This window comes from Hippoglossus hippoglossus, chromosome 1 (genome assembly GCF_009819705.1).
Source record: "Hippoglossus hippoglossus isolate fHipHip1 chromosome 1, fHipHip1.pri, whole genome shotgun sequence".
NCBI classification, from domain to species: Eukaryota; Metazoa; Chordata; class Actinopteri; order Pleuronectiformes; family Pleuronectidae; genus Hippoglossus; species Hippoglossus hippoglossus.
Window position 1 is genome coordinate 29,049,545 of NC_047151.1, and position 22,913 is coordinate 29,072,457.

The 22,913-nt window shown below is 44.3% G+C and overlaps 2 protein-coding genes across 2 annotated transcripts; one reads left to right on the forward strand and one right to left on the reverse strand.

The window, feature by feature from the left end:
• The first annotated feature begins 572 nt into the window (after nt 1-572).
• LOC117767333 (ubiquitin carboxyl-terminal hydrolase 34-like) lies at nt 573-15,440 on the forward strand. Its single transcript, XM_034594910.1, has 32 exons — nt 573-595; nt 1,595-1,774; nt 1,875-1,953; nt 2,040-2,093; nt 2,190-2,285; nt 2,364-2,428; nt 2,532-2,607; nt 3,146-3,193; nt 3,679-3,744; nt 3,883-3,963; nt 4,327-4,412; nt 4,938-5,106; nt 5,562-5,636; nt 6,384-6,535; nt 6,617-6,770; nt 7,140-7,184; nt 7,438-7,542; nt 8,142-8,289; nt 8,567-8,871; nt 9,600-9,929; nt 10,427-10,584; nt 10,713-10,791; nt 11,051-11,177; nt 11,372-11,479; nt 11,678-11,782; nt 12,542-12,666; nt 12,877-13,000; nt 13,121-13,200; nt 13,291-13,431; nt 13,589-13,729; nt 13,856-14,012; nt 14,420-15,440. Exons 1-32 carry the CDS (start codon nt 573-575, stop codon nt 15,133-15,135), a joined length of 4,398 nt encoding a protein of 1,465 aa, XP_034450801.1. The 3' UTR covers nt 15,136-15,440.
• A 6,888-nt stretch (nt 15,441-22,328) lies between these two features.
• Nucleotides 22,329-22,913, reverse strand: LOC117767402 (tripartite motif-containing protein 16-like protein; the record flags this gene model as incomplete). The annotated part of the gene is made up of 1 exon (XM_034595036.1): nt 22,329-22,913. A coding segment is annotated over one exon (585 nt), but the record flags the coding sequence as incomplete, so codon positions are not given.

Sequence of the window (22,913 nt, forward strand, 5' to 3'; positions counted from 1 at the left end):
AGGTCAAAAACAAAAAATCTCCATGTTGTTGAGATGACGTCATTTAAAAGTTGATATGATCGAACGTGTAACGTCAAAAATAGGCGACTTCCTGTTGCGTTTTTCCATAACGCTCCGACATAACGCCTTTTTTGTGTGTAGATGAATATCTATACAAAGTGACACAAGCCGCACTGTTGTTGTACTGTTCCTAGAAAAAAAAAAAAAATGAAAAAAAACATATATATAAAAAAATATACCACTAAAGTCAAAATGGTGGGCTTCCTGTTTGGTCTAGCATATCTATCCAAGAGACTTATTTGTTTGTTATGAAAAGACACATGTCCCCATCGATTTTTGTACATGTCGGCCAATCGTGGTGTCGGGGCTGCCCTTTAGGGGGCGCTCGTCAGTTATTTTGCCACGCCCATTGGCAAAATAACTTAATAATTCCTTAAAACCATATGAATATTTTCAGGGGGGGAGTGTTGATACACAAATGTAGTTTGAGGGAGGTTGAACCTCGAACACTGAAGTTACAGCAATTTCGTGTGTCACAGCGAGTTGATGAACTTTGACCCCACGCCACTATTATGGCGTTTGACGAAAAGTCTCAGTAATCTTATGACTTTATTATCAATGTGTTGAGACCCGTTTGATACAGTTTGATATGGCTAAAATGGTAAAAATAAATCAAAAATCTCTGACTCAGCTGTTTGGCCACAGAAACAAACCATGAAACATCCAGACTCTGAAATATGTTCATAGAAAAAACAGAACGAATTTTTCTTCATAATGATTTTGATCATATTTAAGTTTTACTTTAGATAAATGTTACTGATGTAAATTTGATCTTAGTGAATATGATGAACTTGTTACCTTCAGAAGTCGTTTCAACTGAGTCGTCATGACAACATTTCACCTTAATATTCATTTATTTCAGTGGAGGTAGAAAATCTAAAGTTTTCACATAAATCTGTTACAAAGAAAAAAATCTACAGGATGACGAAAAGTCACAGTAATCTTATGACTTTATTATCAATGTGTTGAGACCCGTTTGACACAGTTTGATATGGCTGCAGTAAGTGGATGAGGAGGAATACATCCAAGTGGAAGACATGCAAAAAACAAGACATTTCCTGTTTCCACCAGGGGGCGCTGTGATTTTAGGTCATGATTTCTGTGTAGATGTCATCAGGCCGGGACTCTTGTCTTACATGTCTCGTTTGGACTCGATTGGACCATGTATGTCCGAGATACAGAACCTCGTGTTTTGATGGCGTGTAATCAAACTGTGATGCCACGCCACGGTCACACCGTGTGACGAAAAAAATCGAAGTTGAGCATGTTGAAGCCTCAAAAAGCCAATTCATTTGGGGTCACTATAATAAGAATAATCCTTAGTGCTGTGTCAAGAGGGCCTCCCACCGTCGGTGCTCGGGCCCTAGTTAGATTTACAGTCTGTGGTGGTGATAACTGCGTTGAGTACGTTCCACCAGGGCAGGTCTGAAACCAGCTGTCGCAAACTGAGAGAACTTGTGAATCTCCCTGAAAACAAAGATCACTGCAAACTAAAAGTTTTCTCAACTAAACATCAAAAATGCTCTTGAACAAGTTTTTTGAGCTTGGGTTGGTGTGTCGCAGGTTTTCGGGAGGACGGCGAGGCGAAGGTCACGGAGAGCTACGAGTACGACCTGATCGGTGTCACGGTGCACACGGGCACGGCAGACGGCGGCCACTACTACAGCTTCATCAGGGACATCGTCAACCCGCACGCCTACAAGAACAACAAGTGGTGAGAGGGGGAACCGGGCTGCAGGAGGATTCACGTTCGATTTTCAGGTTTTTAAAGTGTTGCCCAGCTGCTGTGTATAAAACAAGCGAACTGCTCGCAGGTACCTGTTCAACGACGCGGAGGTGAAGCCCTTCGACTCGGCCCAGCTGGCGTCCGAGTGCTTCGGAGGAGAGATGACGGTACGAGCTGCAGTCCGAGGAGAAGCGACCCCACGTTGTTCCACCTCTCACCTTTTGATCTCACCCACTTTATTTGATCTTTTCAGACCAAAACCTACGACTCAGTCACTGACAAGTTCATGGATTTCTCTTTTGAGAAGGTGAGGACTTTCTCTTTTGAAATGTAATGTAATTAAAGTTCAAAGCACCCAGACAGATGGTGGAGAACCTAACGATGAAATATGGATTGTCCTCAGACGCACAGCGCCTACATGCTCTTCTACAAGAGAGTGGATCTGGAGGAGGAGAACGGGAAGGACTTCAACTTTGACGTCTCTCCTGATCTGCTCGAGGTAATTTGATCTACGTCTAAATGATTGAAGTCCTTTTGTTTTCACACTGACATCCTCTGACGTGTCTGTGTCTCTCAGTGGATTTGGCACGACAACATGCAGTTTCTCCAGGACAAGAACATATTTGAACACACCTACTTCGGGTGAGAATTCAAACAGATGGAAATGAAATCATAATCGATACCCACACATGAATATTTGCTCATATACGACTGCACAGGTCTCAGTCTTGTCTTTTGTGTTTAGTTTTATGTGGCAGCTCTGCAGCAGCATCCCCAGCACTCTGCCAGACCCTAAAGCTGTCTCCCTCATGACGGCCAAGGTGAGAAATCCTACACCAGAAAATATTTCTACCTTCAACATTAGTTTTTGAAGCTAAATTCCGAGCAGGAAGGGGAGTTGGTAACACCAAGGTTTGGAGGAGTTTACTGTTGTGTAAGGTGAAACGTGTTATTTCAAATCAGAGGTGGGAAGTAACGATGTACAAATACTTCATTACTGTACTGAAGTAGGTTTTTCATCTACCTGTTCTTTACTCGAATATTTATTTTTCCGACGACTTTTTACTTTCACTCGTCTCATTTTAACACAAATATCTGAACTTTCTGAACTTAACGTTGTCAAAACAGCCTCGTTACTTTAATGCATTTGAGGGGAATTATCCGATTTTAGATTTTTGCCTAATCAACAGTCAGATTTCAACCCAAATGGACAATAGCACAGAAAAGAGGACACTGGTTGATTGTGTGTCGGTGCAGATCACACACAACATTACATGATGTGACGTAAACAGACGAGAGACGGTGAAGGAGGGAAAGTGAGCATTTGTCTGAAATGTGAATTGTCTTTTTCTTTTCCAGCTCAGCACATCATTTGTTCTTGAGACTTTCATTCACTCTAAGGAGAAGGTAAATCCCCTTTCATATTATTATTATTATTATTATTTAGATTTTTACTGTGAGTTTCTGGTCAAAGAGTGGATCCTACCAGCAGGTAGATCTATATCATCTAGAGATGAGTGACAGGGCGTAGAACGTCACTCAGTAGATGTCGTACCTCCACCAGGGCCCAACCTCAAATCACACACACTCATAAATATCAGTCCCTCAACCATGTCTGATTGTCTTTATCAGGATCCATGAATTATTCTCCCAGAATCTTATCAGTGAAAACAAATAGAAACAAATGAAAGAAAACATCCTAACTCACAATGTTAGAGAAATAAAGTCTATGTCTCATCCTATCACCAAGTTCAGTGGAAATCTGTGAAGTAGTTTTTATTTAATCCTGCTAACAAACAAACCACCTCTTTGGGGGAGGAAACGATTGTCAGATTGTGTGTCTGTATTCATATTGTGTGTGTGTGTGTGTGTGTGTGTGTGTGTGTGTCCAGCCCACCATGCTGCAATGGATCGAACTCCTGACCAAACAGTTCAACAACAGCCAGGCCGCCTGCGAGGTTTGTTCACAGCTCTTTTATTTCACCACAGTGCAGAAGGATTTTGTTCTGATTGTCTCTGGAGTGTTTTTAATTCAACAAGATTGGAACCGAGGGAACAGAGGCGCACTGGAAACAACTTGTCTGTCTCTGTTTCAGTGGTTTTTGGATCGAATGGCTGACGACAACTGGTGGCCGATGCAGATCCTGATCAAGTGCCCCAATCAGATAGTCAGACAGGTGAGTTACTGGTCAGGGTGAGTGCAGGTCTGGAAAAGTCTTAACGCCTCTGGGAACAGACGGCCCACAGACGGCCCACAGACGGCCCACAGACGGCCCACAGACGGCCCCTAACTTTGCACTATCGTGTTGAAATGGATCTGAAATTGATTCTTATGGTCATTGGGACTGGAAAGCCATGGCCTCTACACGTTAGAGTGAGAGAGTGGGTTTACTTTGTAATTGGTCATCAGCATCAACAGTTGTATTTCTACAGTTCTGCTGAGTTCTGTCCGATATGATGGTAAAACTGTGTTTTTAACAGGTTGTGTTAACTACATACTATAACTCTATTGTAACCTAATGTTTCCCAACATCTTCCAGATGTTCCAGAGGTTGTGTATTCACGTCATCCAGAGGCTGCGGCCGGTTCACGCTCACCTCTACCTGCAGCCCGGCATGGAGGACGGGTACGTTGCTCCTGATTGGTCCTTTTGGCCAAATCGTTATTTCTGAATGAAGTTTAATTTTTAATACCATGTTCTCAGGAAACTGACTAAATTAAGCCGTTTTCAGACATGACCTCGGAGGGTATCCACACAATTTGGGTCCAGAGAATGTCAGGAGGTTATCTGGAGTTCAGTGCAGGTCTATAAGCCATAGACGAGCATTTTAAATGATCCGAATTAGACATTTTAAAGCCTTTTTCTGTTTTTAAACCTCGAGCTGTAAATAATTCCACGACATCAGAGACCCATCGGACGTCAGTGTAGTTGTGCGATCAGAGGTGTGCAGCACAACCACCCACAGTTGTGTCTGTGGAGCCTGATGGCGACAGATCCGGAGAGGAGCGGCGTGTCGCTCAGAGTCTGTGACACTCTCGACTCGGAGAAAGACTGAAACACACACTCAGCTCGGGAAGAGTCGAGAGAGAGAGGGAACTTTAATTCAGTCTTCGATGGGATCTAAACGTCTTTTCCCCTCTGGTGTCTCAGCTCTGACGACATGGACGGTCCGGTGGAGGACATCGGCAGCCGATCCTGCGTCACTCGCTTCGTTAAAACCCTCTTGTCCATCATGGAGCACGGAGTCAAGCCCCACAGCAAACACCTGACTGAGTACTTTGCTTTTCTCTACGAGTTCGCCAAGATGGGAGAGGAGGAGGTGAGTCTGTCTAGAATATGCTCATCTTAGAGAGAAGAGAAGCTCCAAGGTGACAGGACGTGAACGTTCACAAATGAATATCAGTGATGGTAACAACAAACCTCTTCAAGGTCAAACTGTTGTCTTCAAGTCTTCGTGTGCAGAACTGACTGCCTTTTTAAAACAAGTACAAATCTCTGTCTGTTGATCAAGCAGCTGCCAGTGCGGCTGCAACGTAAACCTTAGGGATTCAGTCTGTGTCAGAGGTCGTCGACTAAATCTTAGTTTTCACCTCTGACACAGAAACAATCTGTGTTCAAAGCCAAAAACAGACTAAACTACACTAAAATACACAAGAGTCTGATAATAATCAGACTTTACTTTGAACTGAAGTTTAGTTTGAATTGTTTCTACAGATAATGTGATTTTATTTCATTGTTACCATCGTTTTTAAAGAGTTTCTCTTGTGTCTACAGAGTCAGTTCTTGTTGTCGCTACAAGCTATATCCATCATGGTGCATTTCTACATGGGAACCAAAGGCCCCGAGAACGTGAGTTAAAACACTGATTCATTTACAACTCATCAGTATCTTTGCCTTAACGCTGTTTACTTCTTATATTTATTGTTGTGACCATTGAGTATTAAGTCATAAATGATGTAGTCAGAGGAGGAACAGAGTAGAACCTGACTTGTGTAGGGTTATGATCCCACACCGATATAAGGACGTCATTATTCCTGTATATTTAACAGTTTAACCTTAAACTTTATTATAGAAATGTGTAATATAATTAATAAGGAAAAAACGTAACTACTACCAAATAAATTGAACTTCAATTTATAAAATAATCATATCTTTATGTCGCCAGCCGTGTTCTACATTCCACTCTTATGAACACCAGATCTCGACATGTCACCATGTGGGAATTTCTTCAAACAAGGAACAAACGTTGAGTTGGACTTGAAGATGAACTGATTACATTTTGGTGTTCGAAGGTCAAAGGTCAAGGTCACTGTGACCTCTGAAACCCTGTTTAACCTCGTGAACATGTCGTCTGAAGAGCTTCTTGTGAGGATCCTTCAAATTTGGCTCAAAAGTTCAATTAGACTCAAGATTTGAGAACTTTTTTTTAATATATAGAAACTGGACTGGTTGTACAGGGCAGTAATTCTAGTTCTCACGTGAAATGCAGATCTTTTCTGCATCATCTATTCTATAAAAGTTTTTACATCAGCAAACATATCGGCCGATAGATCAGTCGAGCTCTTGAACAGTACATGACGAGTGTGCGCTCCTCAGCCTCAGGTGGAGGTGTTGTCAGAGGAGGAGGGAGAGGAGGAGGACGAGGAGGAGGACATCTTGTCTCTGGCGGAGGAGAAATATCGTCCTGCCGCTCTGGAGAAGATGATCGCCCTCATCGCTCTGCTGGTGGAGCAGTCTCGGTCTGAGAGGTATGAGCACCGGTGGGAGCTTTGAACCTTTGTTCTGTGAACGACTGAAGGCAGCTCTGATGATGTTTGGTCTGTGTGCAGACATCTGACTCTGTCTCAGAGCGACATGGCAGCGCTGACCGGAGGGAAAGGCTTCCCCTTCCTCTTCCAGCACATCAGAGACGGAATCAACATTAGACAAACCTGCAACCTCATCTTCAGCCTCTGTCGCTATAACAACCGCCTGGCCGAGCATGTAGGTGTATCACACACACACAGAGAGACACACACACACACACACACACACACACACACACACACACACACACACACACAGTTGTCATCTGCAATGAGTACAGACTATTTATTCAACCCTCTGGGGTCTAAGGACATTTTCTCAATATTTACATGTCTTCTTAAATTTGCTTTACAGGCTCTTACTTCTGATATGATGAAGTGTTTCATATCATTTTTGTCTAAACTTTGCTCAATTTGACCCGAAGCATCGTTTTAAGAGATTTTTTTGGCCCCAAAGCTGAAAAATTGAGATGTGGGTTTTTAGAAATTCTTCAAATCTCTGTTTTGATGCTTGTGGTTATTAATCTCCTGATTGTTTTCTGTGCAGATCGTGTCGATGCTCTTCACCTCCATCGCTAAGTTGACTCCAGAGGTAAGAAGCACGCAGACGAAACTCTTCGCTCTCATCATCTTTCTTTATGTCGGCATTCATCCCTCTGATTTTCATGAACGTGACAATTCAATAACACCATGGGGGGGGGGGGGTCAAAGGTCACCTTCACTGTGACATCATTAAGTTATGCAAATACACTTTTGTGAACTTCCGTCACCATGTCGTCCTTGGTGACGGAGGTAAGTTCCTCTACGTCACATGTTCGTGTCATTTGTGTGTTGGTTCCTTCCAGGCTGCTAATCCTTTCTTCAAGCTGCTGACCATGTTGATGGAGTTTGCTGGCGGACCTCCGGGGATGCCCTCCTTCGCTTCCTTCATCCTGCAGAGGATCTGGGAGGTAAACCGAGCCGTCGGCGCTGTGGTTCATAACGAGGCTCAACGTGTAGTATAAACACTGCTTCATGCAGTAAAACTATTTAAATCTATTTCTACATGCTAATTCCAGAAATCTGTCTCATATATCTCAAGATCTTATCAGCTTCACACTCGACATGTGTATTGTTAAGAGCCCGATGAAGCGCAGTGACGCTTCAGTGCGATTTGGACACGTGATGCGTTTATAAACTTTGAATAGACGGGCGACCAGCGGTCATCACCGTAATGCCAGGGCCACACGATCTGCTGATCTGTTGTGTCTGTTGTTCACACAGAGATTGTGTCTGCTACGCCAGGTTTCTGGTTTGATTGTATTTCCTTGAATAAAAGTAGAACCATGTACTCGACTAAATGCCGGGACTCTGTGGTCTAAATCTGTCAACAGAGGCACGAGTGCTTTTACTTTGAAGGTGGTGAAAGATCTTTTTTACTCTTTATATCATTGACCTTCTCAAAATCGACAACTGGTTCGGTCAGGGTTGTGAGTCACTTCTACAGTCTCAGCAAGATGAGCTGCAAACAGCCCGTTTCAACAGACCTTTCCTGTGTGTTCTCTTCCAGGTGATCGAGTACAACCCGTCCCAGTGCCTGGACTGGCTGGCTGTCCAGACTCCCAGGAACAAACTGGCCCACAGCTGGGTTCTGCAGAACATGGAGAACTGGGTGGAACGTTTTCTGCTGGCACACAACTACCCCCGAGTCCGAACATGTAATTCAAAGTTGACCTTCTGCCATGCGGCCTACTGCTGTGTCTCCTTCGTATGATTTACACGGATGAATTCAATTGAAACGTTATTGTCATATGTGCAGGAAACACTGTCACACAGTTGAATCTCAATCTGTGGAACCGACTCAGCCACAGTAGACACCAGTAAACACCAGTAGACACCAGTAAACACAGTGCAAATAGATGAGACTAATTAAAATCCAGCTCTTAGGACTCTTGATGGTTGGTCCTCTCCTGATTCTGAGTCTGTTTCCTGCAGCGGCCGCGTACCTCCTCGTCTCCCTCATCCCCAGCAACTCCTTCCGCCAGATGTTCCGCTCCACGCGCTCGCTTCACCTGCCGACTCGAGAGCTGCCGCTGTCGCCCGACACCACCGTGGTCCTCCACCAGGTCTACAACCTGCTGCTGGGGCTGCTGGGACGCGCCAAGCTGTACGTGGACGCCAGCGTTCACGGCACCACCAAGCTGGTGCAGTACTTCAGCTTCATGACCTACTGCCTCATCTCCAAGACGGAGAAGCTCATGTTCTCCGGATACTTCATGGACCTGTGGAACCTCTTCCAGGTACCGCTCAGTGATTTGCTTTTGTTTAAACCAAAAATGCTTCTCAATGATCATTTTCTTTAAAACAACGAGCTTTGGTCGCCCGCAGGTAAACTGTCCGTGTGGAGAGAGAAAGAGGAGGAGCATATTGACTGAAATACATCGGCTCTCGTCTTTTTACTGTATCTACGTTCATACACAGAAAGTTGTGGTCTGTCCTAAAAAGTGCCTGTTTGTGTTTCGTTTGGAGAAACTCATCAGATTGTAAACCGTGTTTCTGGAGAACACGAGACGGACACTTGGCCCGAACGTCCCGTGTCTTCACGTGAAGCCCCAACATGTTGGCTGTTGCCCTCAGAGACGAATTCATCGATGGACGATGGACGACGGGCTCAGAGATTCATTTGTCATTTTAATACTCGGTTTATTTATTTGGTTGAAGGTTTTATCAGTTTTACAAAGAGAAAAGTGAATATTTGGGGGATGAAGACGTGACCTTTGGCTCAGGAAACTATAATTTTAGAATCTTTATTAATTTATTAGGTTTTTAAGACTGACGGCCTTCGCTCCCTCGACACGTTTTTCCGCGTACGATGACGGATGTTTCAGACGGAGTCGCACCTTTGAGCCGTTTATTCACTGTTGACATGCGAAGGCCTTTATAGTGAAAACACTTACTACTATGACCCGTGTTCTTTCCTCGTGTAAAGCTTCTGTCGTGTTGACCGTGTTCCTCCCTCTGTCTCCAGCCCAAACTGTCGGAGCCGGCCATCGCCACCAACCACAACAAGCAGGCGCTGCTGTCCTTCTGGTACAACGTGTGCGTGGACTGTCCGGAGAACGTCCGGCTGGTGGTGCAGAACCCCGTGGTGACGAAGAACATCGCCTTTAACTACATCCTGGCTGACCACGACGACCAGGAGGTGGTGCTCTTCAACCGCGGCATGCTGCCCGCCTACTACGGCATCCTGCGCATGTGCTGCGAGCAGTCGCCCGCCTTCACCCGCCAGCTCGCCTCCCACCAGAACATCCAGTGGGCGTTCAAGAACCTGACGCCACACGCCAGCCAGTACCCCGGGGTGGGTTTTTCTTTATTGTCAAATTCAGTTTGAAACTCTTGATGTGTTTTATCTTCTTCTCAGGAACAAAATCCACTTATTTAATTTTTTTAATAAATATTTCATAATTTACACTGTGAGAACTGTCACAGTGAATAAATCCACAAGTTGACCAGCGCCACTGACCTCGGACACGGCTAACGGCTAACGGCTAACTGTTTAAACGTATGAACCTCCTATCAGACGAGTCGGGGGCTTCAGAATAAAAGCACCTGCGGTTCTGCTTTGGTTCATTATAACAGAACTTTATTCAACTTCATTAGAAAAATACTTTATTTACCTTTTATTAACAGTGTTTAACTATTTTATCACATAACTGTATTTCACTTCATATCGGCATAAAAAATATCAAAGTAGAAGATCTTACCAACTATCACGGATAAATCCATAGTACATAGTATTTATCATGATATAAAAGTATGTAATCCATCTTCTCTGCTGTGTGCTGCCCCCTGCAGGCGGTGGAGGAGCTGTTCAACCTGATGCAGCTGTTTGTTGCTCAGCGAGCCGACATGAGAGAAGAAGAACTCGAGGACGTCAAACAGTTTAAGAAAACCACGATCAGCTGTTACCTGCGCTGCCTGGACGGACGCTCCTGCTGGACCACGCTCATCAGGTCAGGACACACACACATGTACACACACACACACACACACATGTACACACACACACACACACACACACACACACACTCACTTTAATATGCTGGGCTGATCTAAGTGTTGGTTCTGCTGTTCCTCTCAGTGCCTTCAGGGTTCTGCTGGAGAACGACGAGGACCGGCTGCTGGTGGTTTTCAACAGAGGACTCATCCTCATGACTGAAGTAGGTCCAGGGAATAAAATGATGTTTAATTTCAGTCGTCGTGTTTAACTTCCAATTTTATGCTTTTCTCTGTTTTCTTCGATACAAATAAAACCTCTGTAGCAGAGGTAAATATTGACGCAGTAAAATGGAGGCTGCAGGAAAATGATCGCAGCAGCTGACTCAGACATTTGTGTTGTCGGGTGTGAACGCAGCTTAACTTTGTCCGGCTGTTGATTTAGTAAAGAAGAGGATTCTCTCTGTGGTTTGTTCCCTGCAGTCGTTCAACACGCTGCACATGATGTACCACGAGGCCACGGCGTGCCACGTCACCGGAGACCTGGTGGAGCTGCTCTCCATCTTCCTGTCGGTCCTCAAAGCCACGCGGCCGTACCTGCAGCGCAAAGGTCAGACCACACGCCTCACTGCGTCCGAACCGTGAAGAAGCTGAGGGCACCGTGGTGAAGCCACTTCTGCTTCTGAATATGAATGATCCAATGAAACACTTTGAACTCTCTCATATACTGAGTCTTATTCTCAGTGATGACCTTTGACCCCGTGTTTGTGTGTCCCTGAGCAGATGTTTCTCTGTCTTGTCCAGATGTGAAGCAGGCTCTGATCCAGTGGCAGGAGAGAATCGACTTCGCCCACAAGCTGCTCACCCTCCTCAACTCGTACAGTCCACCCGAGCTCCGCAACGCCTGCCTGGGTAAACGCCGCCTCACCGGAGATAAACCCGTTTCTCTGATGTTTACTTGTTTCGCTCTGCAGCTGCTTCATGTAGAAAATCAAATATTACAACCTGTGTGTAAAACCAGATCCAGACATGAAGACACTTTAGAATCTCTGAAGTTTGTTGTTTGTTTTAACCGTCCTGTGTCGTCCTCGTTTCTTCTGCTTCCCGCAGACGTTCTGAAGGAACTCGTTCTGCTGAGTCCTCACGACTTCCTGCACACGCTGGTTCCCTTCCTGCAGCACAACCACTGCACCTATCACCACAGCAACATCCCCAGTGAGACGCTGCCTCTTCTTCCTCCTCTTCATCATTTTAATGATTCAAGTGTCTTTGAAAACTCTCTGCCTGCCTTTTATTACCAGTTTTTACAGGAATCTTTGCATCTTTATCTTTTGATCTGAACATCAACGAAGAATCTACAACAAATAAAAACATAATCAGATTTAATTGCCAGTATTTCAGAAAACGTAGACCGTCAAGAAAAGCACATTTCATGTGATTTCAGTTGAAGTGAAAATCTCACAGATTCCACCTCATATTTTAAATCATTGTTCTGAACTAGAACATCACTTAGTAGATCTCACATCTCCGTCAATGTAACTACTCAGAAGCTGCTTTCAGACCTGTACTGAAGTCCGGATAGTTTCCTGAAATGTATTTGTGGGAATGTGAGAACAGTGTCCTGCCAGCCCCCGAGTACAGTGTGAGTCCGAGTGAGGACACAGCAGGACAATGTGTGGAAGCTTCCCAGTGAGCGAGTGGACGTGTTGATGACGTTTCTAACACGTGACGGACGTGAGACTGGAAGAACACAAACGTCTCAGGATGAACATGTTCCTGTTGTTGTGAACGAGTCGGACCCGACAACCTGCTGCTCCACAAACACTACACAACATGTCCAGATGATATTTTACACAGTTCATGTCTGAAAACACTCATAGATTGTGGTTTTCACCCCATGTTGGTGTCAGCTTAAGTTCCTCTTGTTGTGTGTTTGACTCGTGTGTGTGTGTGTGTGTGTGTGTGTGTTCTCAGTGTCGTTCGGCCCGTACCTGCCCTGCAGAGAGAACATCAAACTGATGGGAGCTAAAAACAACATCCGGCCTCCGAGACCGGAGCTCAACATGTGTCTCCTGCCCTCGATGGTGGAGAGCAGCAAGGTACAGACGTCCAACGTCTGCAAGTCATGTTAAACTACACTTCATTTGAGGAAGCAGAGGTCAATAACCTCTCTGTCTCGCTCCCTCTCTCTCTCTCCCTCTTGCTCTCTCTCTGTCTGTCTGTGTCTCTCTCTGTCTCTCTGTCTCTGTCTCTCTCTCTCTCTCCCTCCCTCTTGCTCTCTCTCTGTCCTCCCCCCCTCTCCCTCTCAGGGTAAAGACGAGGTGTACGACCGGATGCTGCTGGATTACTTCTTGTCCTACCACCAGTTTATCCACCTCCTGTGTCGCGTCGCCATCAACTGCGAGAAATTCACCGACACTCTCGTCAAACTCAGTACGTACATCACTTTGTGTCTGTGTTGAATCACATGAAATGTGCTTTATCAATAAAAGGTCAGATGGTCAATACGTTGTGACGATGCTTCTATATAAAATCCCATGAACTGTGTCTCAGGTGTGTTGATAGCGTACGAGGGACTTCCTCTTCACCTCGCTCTCTTCCCCAAACTGTGGACGGAGCTCTGTCAGTCACAGGTAAACGACTCTGTTCTGTTGTCCTCCATCGTCTGGTCGGCTGAAGAAGCTGCGGTCGTGTTGTCAGTGACTCAGTCGTTGTCTCCTCAGTCTGTTCTGGCTAAAACCTGTGTGAAGCTGCTGTGTGACGATCCGGCGTTCAGCGAGTACATCAAGTGCATCCTGATGGACGAGAGGATGTTTCTCAACAACAACGTGGCGTACTCCTTCCTCACCTACTTCCTGCACAAGGTACGATTGTCGTCACCATTTGTGTTGATTCACAATTTAACATTTTCGTCAGTTCGTGTCTTTCTGAGCTTTTGTCGTTTGTTTCTGTCATTAAAAACCTTCCATATTAAAGACGTCTAGATTTATTTTCTGAGAAAAGAAACCCCTTTGTGTGCAGGTCCAGGTTCTGTCTGGTCCCAGCTGCTCCAACCTCATCAGTGTTTTAGTGACGAACCTGCTGAGTGAACAGAGCAGCCTGCAGCCCGAGCTCGCCGCTCACCGCCTGGAGCTCAGCAAGACGAGCGGCCTGCTCAACGCTGTACGCTCACACACACACACACACACACACACACACACACACACACACACACACACACACACACACACTCCTTTGTTTCCTTCAGACACAAACCTCGTCTTCTGATTTGTCTCTCTGCTCCGTTAGGACCTGAGGGCGTTGGTGCTGCTGCTGTCCGTCCAGCCGCCTCAGGCCATTGACCCCGCCCTCTGCCCCGCCCTGCAGGAGCTGCTGGGCCGCTGTCGTGTTTGCGTTCAGCAGCGCAGCGTTTTGGAGCTGGAGGCCAAGGACCACAAGGCCAAAGGTAACACACACACACACACACACACACACACACACACACACACACACACAGAGCATTTCAGAATCAGTTCAGGTGATGTTGAAACGCATCACGGTTTCTATTTTTACGTCTTAAGTCCACGCTCCTCTGAGAAAACAAAAAGTAAAACCACGTGTATTCAAGACGTTCTCTTCCTGATTGGTTCTCATCAGTCACATGACTCGACTACCAGCGGTGAACACAAAGCGTCGCTAACACTTCCTGTCAGTAACAGTTCCACCTCGTCGTCCCTGCTCTGACTCTTCACCTTCACTGTTCCTCCTTCAGAGTTAGTGTGGACGGTGGTGGTTTTAGTTTTTAGTTTGGACGAATTCTTAAAAATGATGATTGTGTGTGTGTGTGTGTGCGTGCGTGTGCGTGTGCGTCAGCTGAGGATGAAGGAGCGACCCCGGTGAAGCGGCGGAGGGTGAGCAGTGATGACGACCGAGCCGGTGACACAGCAGCGCCGCCCTGTGTGGCCTCCACCTCCTCTTCCTCCATTCTACCGCCCTGCAGTGAGCTGAGGCCCGACCACCAGGAGGCGCTGACGCCCACCAGCACCTCGGACACGGAGACCCGAGACTCCTCCTCGCTGATCGACCCGGGGACTGAGCAGGACCCGCCCTCCCCTGACCCGGCCCCTGCATCCTCTGGAAACCTGGACTCCTCCCCCAAGGAGGAGAAGATGGAGGCTTCTTCATCGTCATCCTCCTCCTCATTCTCCTCCTCCTCCTCCCTGCTGCAGGAGGCGTTTGTTCAGGGAGAAGAACCTGACCCGCCGCGATGCGTGGCGATGGGGGAGGGGCCGCGGGAGGAGGGGCGGGGTGAGGCGATGATGTCTGTATCCTCAGAGGAAGTGAAGGAGGAGAAAGAGACGGCCGCCAAGACCAGCAGCAGCTTGGCTCCGCCCCTCTCAGAGGACGCCACCTTCCCATCTGCCCTTGGGTTGGTGGGGGAGGGGTCAGAGGGCTGCAGTGGCCACACCCCCCAGGTGTTTCCAAGCGCCGGCCCCCCACCTGACATGCTGGACATGCTGTACAGGACGGTGGAAGCCACTATCGCCATAGTTACCAAACTGTCCGTAAAGGACCCCCCCTCTTCATGACATCACTAACTCACAGCCGCCATGAGATCTTGAACGAAAACTTCTTCTTTCTCTCTTTTAAAAAAAATCTGAATTCATCTCCGAGGGAGAAACAACCTTTTCCTGTTTTTCGGTTTCTTCTTCTTCTTCTGCTGTTTGTGTGCTGCTGTTCGTTGCCTTCAGCTGATGTTCAGTCGGTGGGTTTTTCCAGCTTCAGTGGCTCCTCCCCTTCTCGTCTCGCTCCGCTAACGTCCGACTTCGCAGCCGAGCCCTCGTTTGACAAAAAGAAGAAAAAGTCGTTCAAGCTATAGCACATTGATTTCAAAGGGCAAAAAAAAGGTTTTGTTCTGTTGGGGTTTTTGTTTGTGTGAGTGAGTGAGTGTGTGTGTGTGCGTGCGTGCGTGTGTGTGTGTGTGCATGTGTGTGTGTCTGCGTGAGTTTGAGTGTGTGTGTGTGTGTGTGTGTGTGTGTTTTATACTGATTTGAATTTGTTTTGAAAAGTGATTTTATTTGAGGTTTGCTGTAACGGGGAAAGGTTTACAGGACTTTTGTCTCCTCTGTTTGTAATTTAATTTTATTGCATTTTTACTGTGTATGAAAATGGTCGTCCTCTGTGCCAGTTTTGTACTTTATGAACGAGGCAAAAGAAAACGTTGCCTTGATTTTTCTGTGGTTTCATTATCCAGAAATTAAGTTTACCTGTAAATTAAGAGAACCACAAGAAACTTGATTCTGTAAAGAATCCTCTCTAGTCATTGCCTGAAGGTGTATATGAAAACTATATAAATATATATATAAATATCTTTATATATATATGAGTATATAAAAGCGGTGCTTTATTTGACTGTGGTTGAAATAAAGCCGCCATGTTGGACCAGCTGGAGCTTTTATTTTCTTTACTGAAGTACATTCCATAATCTATTGTTTATTTTGGCTTCTTCTGCTGTGTTCTGATTCTCCTGATTTTATTTTAATAGAGAATAAATTAATAAAACGGTTTTAATAAGAAGAATTGTGACCTGAAACTCGTCTGGAGCTGTGAGGCTTTTTCTTTCCTGTGTTGAAGTGGATTCTTTCAGGTTGGTTTCTGCAGCGGAGACGAACAGGAAGAGAAATGATCGTAAGACCTGAGAGTGTAAGTAACGTTTGAATTGTTTTCTGACACTTTGACGTGATGTCGGCTCCCGATAGTGAAGCCCAGGTTGGGAAACAGAGTTTTGAGAAGCAAACAAATGAACTTTACTGACCGACAGGCTCCGTCTGTTTAAGCTGTGAGTTTAACCACATGAACATTCTGACATCATCACATGACAATGACATGAGGTCTACTCTGTTCACCATTAGCATGTTAGCTGTGTAGCTAACAAATGAGCAATTCAATCTATTACCTTATTTAGAATTTTACTACGGTTCATTGATTGTAAATAGATGAATTTAGATAATAGATAAATGTGTAAAGATGGACATGACAGCTGATCGCCCCCTGGTGGCCAGCTGCAGTGTAGGTCAAACCCTCCTCCATGTTAGCAGATGGGACATGGAACTAAAAAGAAATCAAAGTAGCTGTTTAATAAATGTTTGTAAAGATGTTTCTGTCATTTCAGGTCGTTCTTATCTCACTGATGTTCAAGTGTTTCTGATCAGTTTGGTTTTCATCAGTTATTTGATGATATAAGAACGGGCTGAGACGTGATGATTGACAGCTGACCCTGACTCCTGCGCCTGTATCCTGGATGTTCTCAGTTCCAACGTCCGCCCTGAAGAACTCGTCCGTCAGTGAGGCCTCAGGTTTGTCCTGCTGGGACATCGTGGACTTGATGCACAGTTTCCGTAAGACTTTGCAAAAGGGAATTACCCAGAGTTCACAGCGTTGAGGCGTGGGAGAACCAACCTGGAAGGAGCAACCAACTCCGACGTTGACTTGACGAAAGTATAAACCTGCAGCTCGACTCGAAGCTGGAATCTAAGCATCACTTTCTGACTCTTTATTTTCTAAACTAACTTCTTTCTTCCACGGCTCATGTTTTAACCAGAAAACGTCAAAGTGAATGTTTGTGCTGTGAACACGTCTCTGCTCTGGTTCTCACAGCAGAAGTGTCGAGGTTCCTTTTCTTTATCTCCATCTTCAATCTGCACATCAGAGCGTTCATCGTGTTGAAACCGTCGTCTCACTCTGACGTGCAGATCCTCGATGGAGACAGAAGAAAGGGGAAGCTTTTGTTGTGCCATAATGCATCAAAGGTGATACCATGAAATGGTGTGCCTTTCGGCATTCAATAAATTTGTTTATCAAAATAAAATATTAAATATTAATATTTTATTATTAATATTAAATAATCACTAATTGATTAAAGTTACCTCGGGGCACCACCCTTCAAAGGAAGGGAAAAGATAGCCAATTTATTGAATAAGTCTCATAAAGGTTCTAACTACAAATTTGGAACTCTGATTAACAATTAAATTAATAACTATAACCAAAATTACCATATAGATAGTTAGCTAAGTTGAAGGATATGGAGTTCTTGACAGTGTAGAGGTTGGCAAAATTCACTTATGCAACATTAATGAAAAAACATTTGTGAAAGAAAAACATTTATTATGAATATAATAAAGTATAAAAACACAAATTACTAACGGTCTAATTGCTAAACAAAGATAGGTATGTGTGTATACATGTGTGTGTGTGAGTCAGCGTGCTTTCAAGATGGCGGCTGGCCAAAGAGATAACACCCTTCCCCCCCCCTATTGGAATGTTTATGACCTGTAGAGATAATGAGGTGAAGAGGTGTGTGTGTGTGTGTGTGTGTGTGTGTGTGTGTGTGTGTGTGTGTGTGTGTGTGTGTGTGTGTGTGTGTGTGTGTGTGTGTGTGTGTGTGTGTGTGTGTCAAATTAGAGAAGGTTGCTAGATGTATGCAAGGAAGGACTGTGAAGAGCATAACAGACTAACATTACTTTCTCAATAACTTGTACCCAAAATATCACAACACCACAAATCAAACTTATAAACATCACACAGAATCGAATAAACAGTCTTGCTTAGCCTAGTATAATTATTAAGCCCAGTTGTGTTACCCGTCCGTGGAAAGGGGAAAAAGGAAGTTGCTGTGCAGTTCGCAGTTTTGTGTCATGTTGCTGGTTTCTGTTGAGCTGTGTAGCTCAGTTGCTGGCTGAAGTTTTCCTGCAGGACATCGCGTCGCTCCCAGGACGTTGGTAGAGCTTGGAGGGCGAGGAGGTTTCCTTGGTGAGATGAGCTGGAAGCTGCACCTTTGTGCTCCTCTCGAAGAGTTGGATGGGAAGAGAAGATGTGAGCTGGAGAAGAGGCTCCACAGCCTTCCCTCCTGTGGAAGGATCGTAGGAAGAGGCAGAAGAGACAGAAGAGGGGGAGAACAGGCCTTATATTGGCCCGGTGACCTCACAGGTCATGGGGTCCAGAGTGACCAATGGGAGTTGAAACCTGTGTCCCTGGGGGGGGGGGGGGGGTTCACACCTCTGTGTGAAGTTGATGGCCTCTGGGAGACTGAGTCCTGGAGGGACATGCTGCTTCAGGCTTTGATGGCACATGTAGGCCGAAGTGTGGTTTCACGAAAAACCATGGCCCAACACTTTGATCGATCTGTTTACCACAGAAACATAATTCTCAGCATTCAGATTTGAACTTGGTCCAAAACTGGTTTCAACAGACTTGTTTTTCTTTTCCTTCTCATGTTCTCATCACTTCAGCAAAGTCGATTTGTTTCAATTTGATTGACCTGAAACCGATTTGACTATAAAAGAACATTTGGTTTTCTCAGTTGCTTCTGTCATTAATGAACTGTTCATTTCAGCTCCAGGGTTAATTCTTCTAATTGATTCAGTAATGGGACGAGGCCCCTCAGTGCTCAGCTGCTCTCCTTCCTTCTCTCGCTCATCTTGTAAATACCTTTGTATCTGAAATCGTTCACAGCTTCATGAAGTGACAACACCAAACAAGAGACGTGTGAAAGACAAGAAAAGACCTCCCCCAACATTCTCAAAGAGAAGAAAGTGTACGTTGGCAGCAGGATGGTTGCAGCCGAGGTTCCGAATGGTCATGCTATTCATGCAGAGTTACGCGTTGTGGACAAATTGGACCAGTTGTACAACAGTCCTCAATTCAATAAGGAGGATTTGTTGCTTTTCTATGTTTATGCCTCTCCATGTGTACACTGTACAAATGAAGCTCACCTGCTCAACATCCTTGTAGGGTTAAACCAAATTCGGCTTTGGAATAATTACGCAGTTGTGTTTTCTAAAAATATTCAAGCCCAGTAATGGTCGGGAGAACACAGACAAAGAGCGCATTGATGCCCTTAAGCGACTCGCAAAGTACGGGTCTCAGACGCATGAGGGTGGACGAGGTCCAATTGGTCTAGAAAACATCTTCCGCTGTGACAGAAAAGAAAATAAACCGATGCAGTGCGTCAGCTGCTCAAATAGTAAGGGTCATGTGGCACAGGAATGTGTGTACGATCCGCCCCCTGCAGGTACAGGTGGCTCCTCCTCACAGGGGGGTGCTCAGGGTGAACCTGATTGGATAACTCAGAAACCAAAAACAACAAAGACGACGAGGGCACCGAGTAAGAAGGGACATCAGTTCAAATACAGGTCTCATATCTCTGAGAGCAACAAGGGAGCTGAGGACAGATTTTTGAGAAGCAAACAAATGAACCTTTTCTGAACGACAGGACTGAGTCTGAGTTTAACGCAATTAGCTTTTCTCACATGATCACATGATAATGCTACGATTAGCGCGTTAGCTGTGCAGCTAACCAATGAGGCTTTGAGCTTTGAAGGAATTAAATGTATTACTTTAGAATTGTATTACGGTTCTTTGATTGTCTGTTAATAGATAAACTTCGATAATATTAAAAGATAAATGTATAAAGATGGACGACATGACAGCCACCAAAAGTGAAACCAACGCGCCTTGATCGCCCCCTGGAGGCTGGCTGCTGTATAGGTCATAAACTTCTCCTCCTCCTCCATGTTAGCAGATAAAAAAAACTATAAACATTAAATAAATGTCTCTTAAAGATTTCAGTCATTTCAGGTCGTTCTTATCTCACTGATGTTGGTTCAAGTTTTCCTGATCAGTTTGGTTTGAATTAGTTATTTGATATAAAAACGAGACGTCCACGATATTTGGGCTTCATTTGTGGACAGAGGCAGGAAGTGAAGCTGCGTCGTTAATCTTTATTTACAGTCGATCGTCTGAACCAAAATCCACGACAACCTACTTATGTAATCTATATAATCAAATCTATGTAAAATGCATCACTGATTTTCGTGATGTTCTGTTTTTTCTTATTAAAGCTTTGCTCAGAATCCACTCTGGTCTCTGTGTGTGTGTGTGTGTGTTGAATATTGTCTTTATAATCTGTTTAAGATTTTTATTATGTAGGCCAACCAGTGCAACCTGTTATTAACTACATACATACATAATATGTAATTGTAATATAATCCAATATAAAAACACATGAGTTTTGGTTTGTTTTCTTCTTAGTTTTTTCCACTGACTGGAACTGTCTCTTATTTGTTTATTCGTCTGACCCTCGGTCGTCTGTGATATTACAACATTTCCGAGAACGTGTTTGTTGTCACTCGACTACAAAATATAGATGAACACGACAAGAAGTTCTTATAATGACTTTATACGATCATATGTATGATAATAATATGCACTCTGCAATGTAATAAACACGGAGGAGGATATTCCGTCTGTGCACCACGATGACGATAAAGCAGATTAAGTTGAATGTGATCTAAGGTCACTTGGACTCAAACAGAAATATTGAACAATGTTTAACGAGATCGGTTCAAGGTTCAAGGTTTCCCACAATGCTTCAGTCCAACGCCGTGCGTATACATATCAGAAATTCAGATTCAGACTTCGGAACGAGCAACAGATGCTAACAGTTTTTCTTTTATCTCTACACAAATATTGAAAATGAAATGAAATGCAAACATTTTTTTTTTTTTATTCCATAATTATTTACTGAATTCTAAAATGTACTGATTAACTATATTATATATGTAAATCCCTTGTTCAGGTGAATCTTTTACTCATCGATTAATATTCCATTTATGGATTGATTTTAATTATATTCTCTCTCTCTCTCTCTCTCTGATCTTTTCTGAAATCTTCTTCTACCCAAGGCCCTTCAGGTGTGATGAAATAATCTCCTCTCTGATCTTTTGTGGAAGCTCCTTTGTGTTTCCCATGATTGCAACTCACCTTGAATACCTTCATGGGGGGGGGGGGGGGGGGGGGGGGGGGGGGGTATATATACATCACAGCTGAAGCCAATGAAGGATCATTGTAGAGTTCCCAAAGGCTTCATTATGTTTCAACTCCACTTGTGGCCATAAAAACTGCTTTAAAAACAATATTATATCGGGGTTGAATAATTGTGACATTATTCAACATTTTCTGTGTTGACTTTCTGTATCACTCAACTCATAAAGAAGTCACCCGAAGCAGAATCTTGCTCTTTGAAAAAACTTTAATTGATAAATCCTTAAAATCTTTGGGGGGGTTGAATATTTCTGACTGCAACTGTACATACATCCTACTCTCACGGCTGTAAAAAGTTAGCCTCCTGTATACAAATGAACTTGGTATTAACATGAACATGGCTTCAGTGTAACAAGTAATCAACATGCTAGGTAATGACAAAGACGTTCAACAACAACACAAAGTCACAGGTTTACTTTTCTGGCAGACAATGTTCCCAACGAGCTGCATCCAGGGTCCAGCTGAGTTTTCAACTTCCTTTAACTTCCCTGTTATTGGCTAACTTTTGCAAAAAAAAGTGTAAAAATTTCCAAAATTCCTGAGCTTAACTTCCCGTGGAAAGTTTCCAGAAAGTTTTTGGAAATGTTCCGCCCCTTTGCAACACTAATCAGGATCGATACAGGTTCTAAAACATCACACAACCTGATTTCTACATTGATTCAGAAAACAACAGCAACATCAGTTCTTTCAAACACATTCATGTCAGTGTAATTATAGATTTCTGTCTTTACAAAGTGAGAACTGAATATGTGTGATAAAGGAAGGTCAGTGTTTGATTGACAGCTGATCTCTGTGCGGAGCAGAAACGTCACCACGACGAACTTTGATCAACAAACATGGAGACAGAAGAAGTTCAAGATTTAAACACAGAATCTAAATCACTGCTTTTAATGACTCGAGTCTATTTGAGTTTACAGAACTCAGCTGTGGATCCAGGATAATAAACCCTAACTCCAGCATAGAGAGGCTGAGTGAATGTGGTCTGGACTCTGTGGAGGAGAGTCATGGTGTCAGAGACGCTGTAGAAGGACAGAACACCTGCACTGTGATCCAGGTACACTCCTACTCTGGAGGACACAGGACCTGACACTGGAGTCTTGATGCTGTTGTAATTAAAGCTATAACTGTTTCCATCACAATATAATGACCAAGATTTATCATTTAATCCAAATCCACATTCAAGTGAGCCTCCTGCTCTGCTGATATTCTTGTATGTGACTGCTAAACTAACTCCTCCTCTCACCCCCACCTCCACCTCCACCTCCACCTCCACCTCCCAGTAACAACATCCAGTCAGACTCTCTCTACTCAGGACCTGAGGCTGATAAGTGAATCTGTCTGGGTGATCAGAATAAGACTGATCTTCTCTCGTACATGTTACTTTTCTGTTTCTCTCAGATAATAACAGATGTTTGTTTACTGTGTTTGGATCCAGTGTGATTTCCTGTGAATATCTTAAGAAGTCAGCTCTGGTCTCTGGCTCTGG

What these genes read in the sequence shown, in the direction of transcription:
- LOC117767333 (XM_034594910.1), top strand. Translation starts at nt 573, where the DNA reads ATGGCGTTTGACGAAAAGTCTCA. An exon ending in TGGATTTCTCTTTTGAGAAG is followed by an intron (nt 2,094 to 2,189) that starts GTGAGGACTTTC and finishes GATTGTCCTCAG; the next exon opens with ACGCACAGCGCCTACATGCT. An exon ending in TCACCTACTTCCTGCACAAG is followed by an intron (nt 13,432 to 13,588) that starts GTACGATTGTCG and finishes CTTTGTGTGCAG; the next exon opens with GTCCAGGTTCTGTCTGGTCC.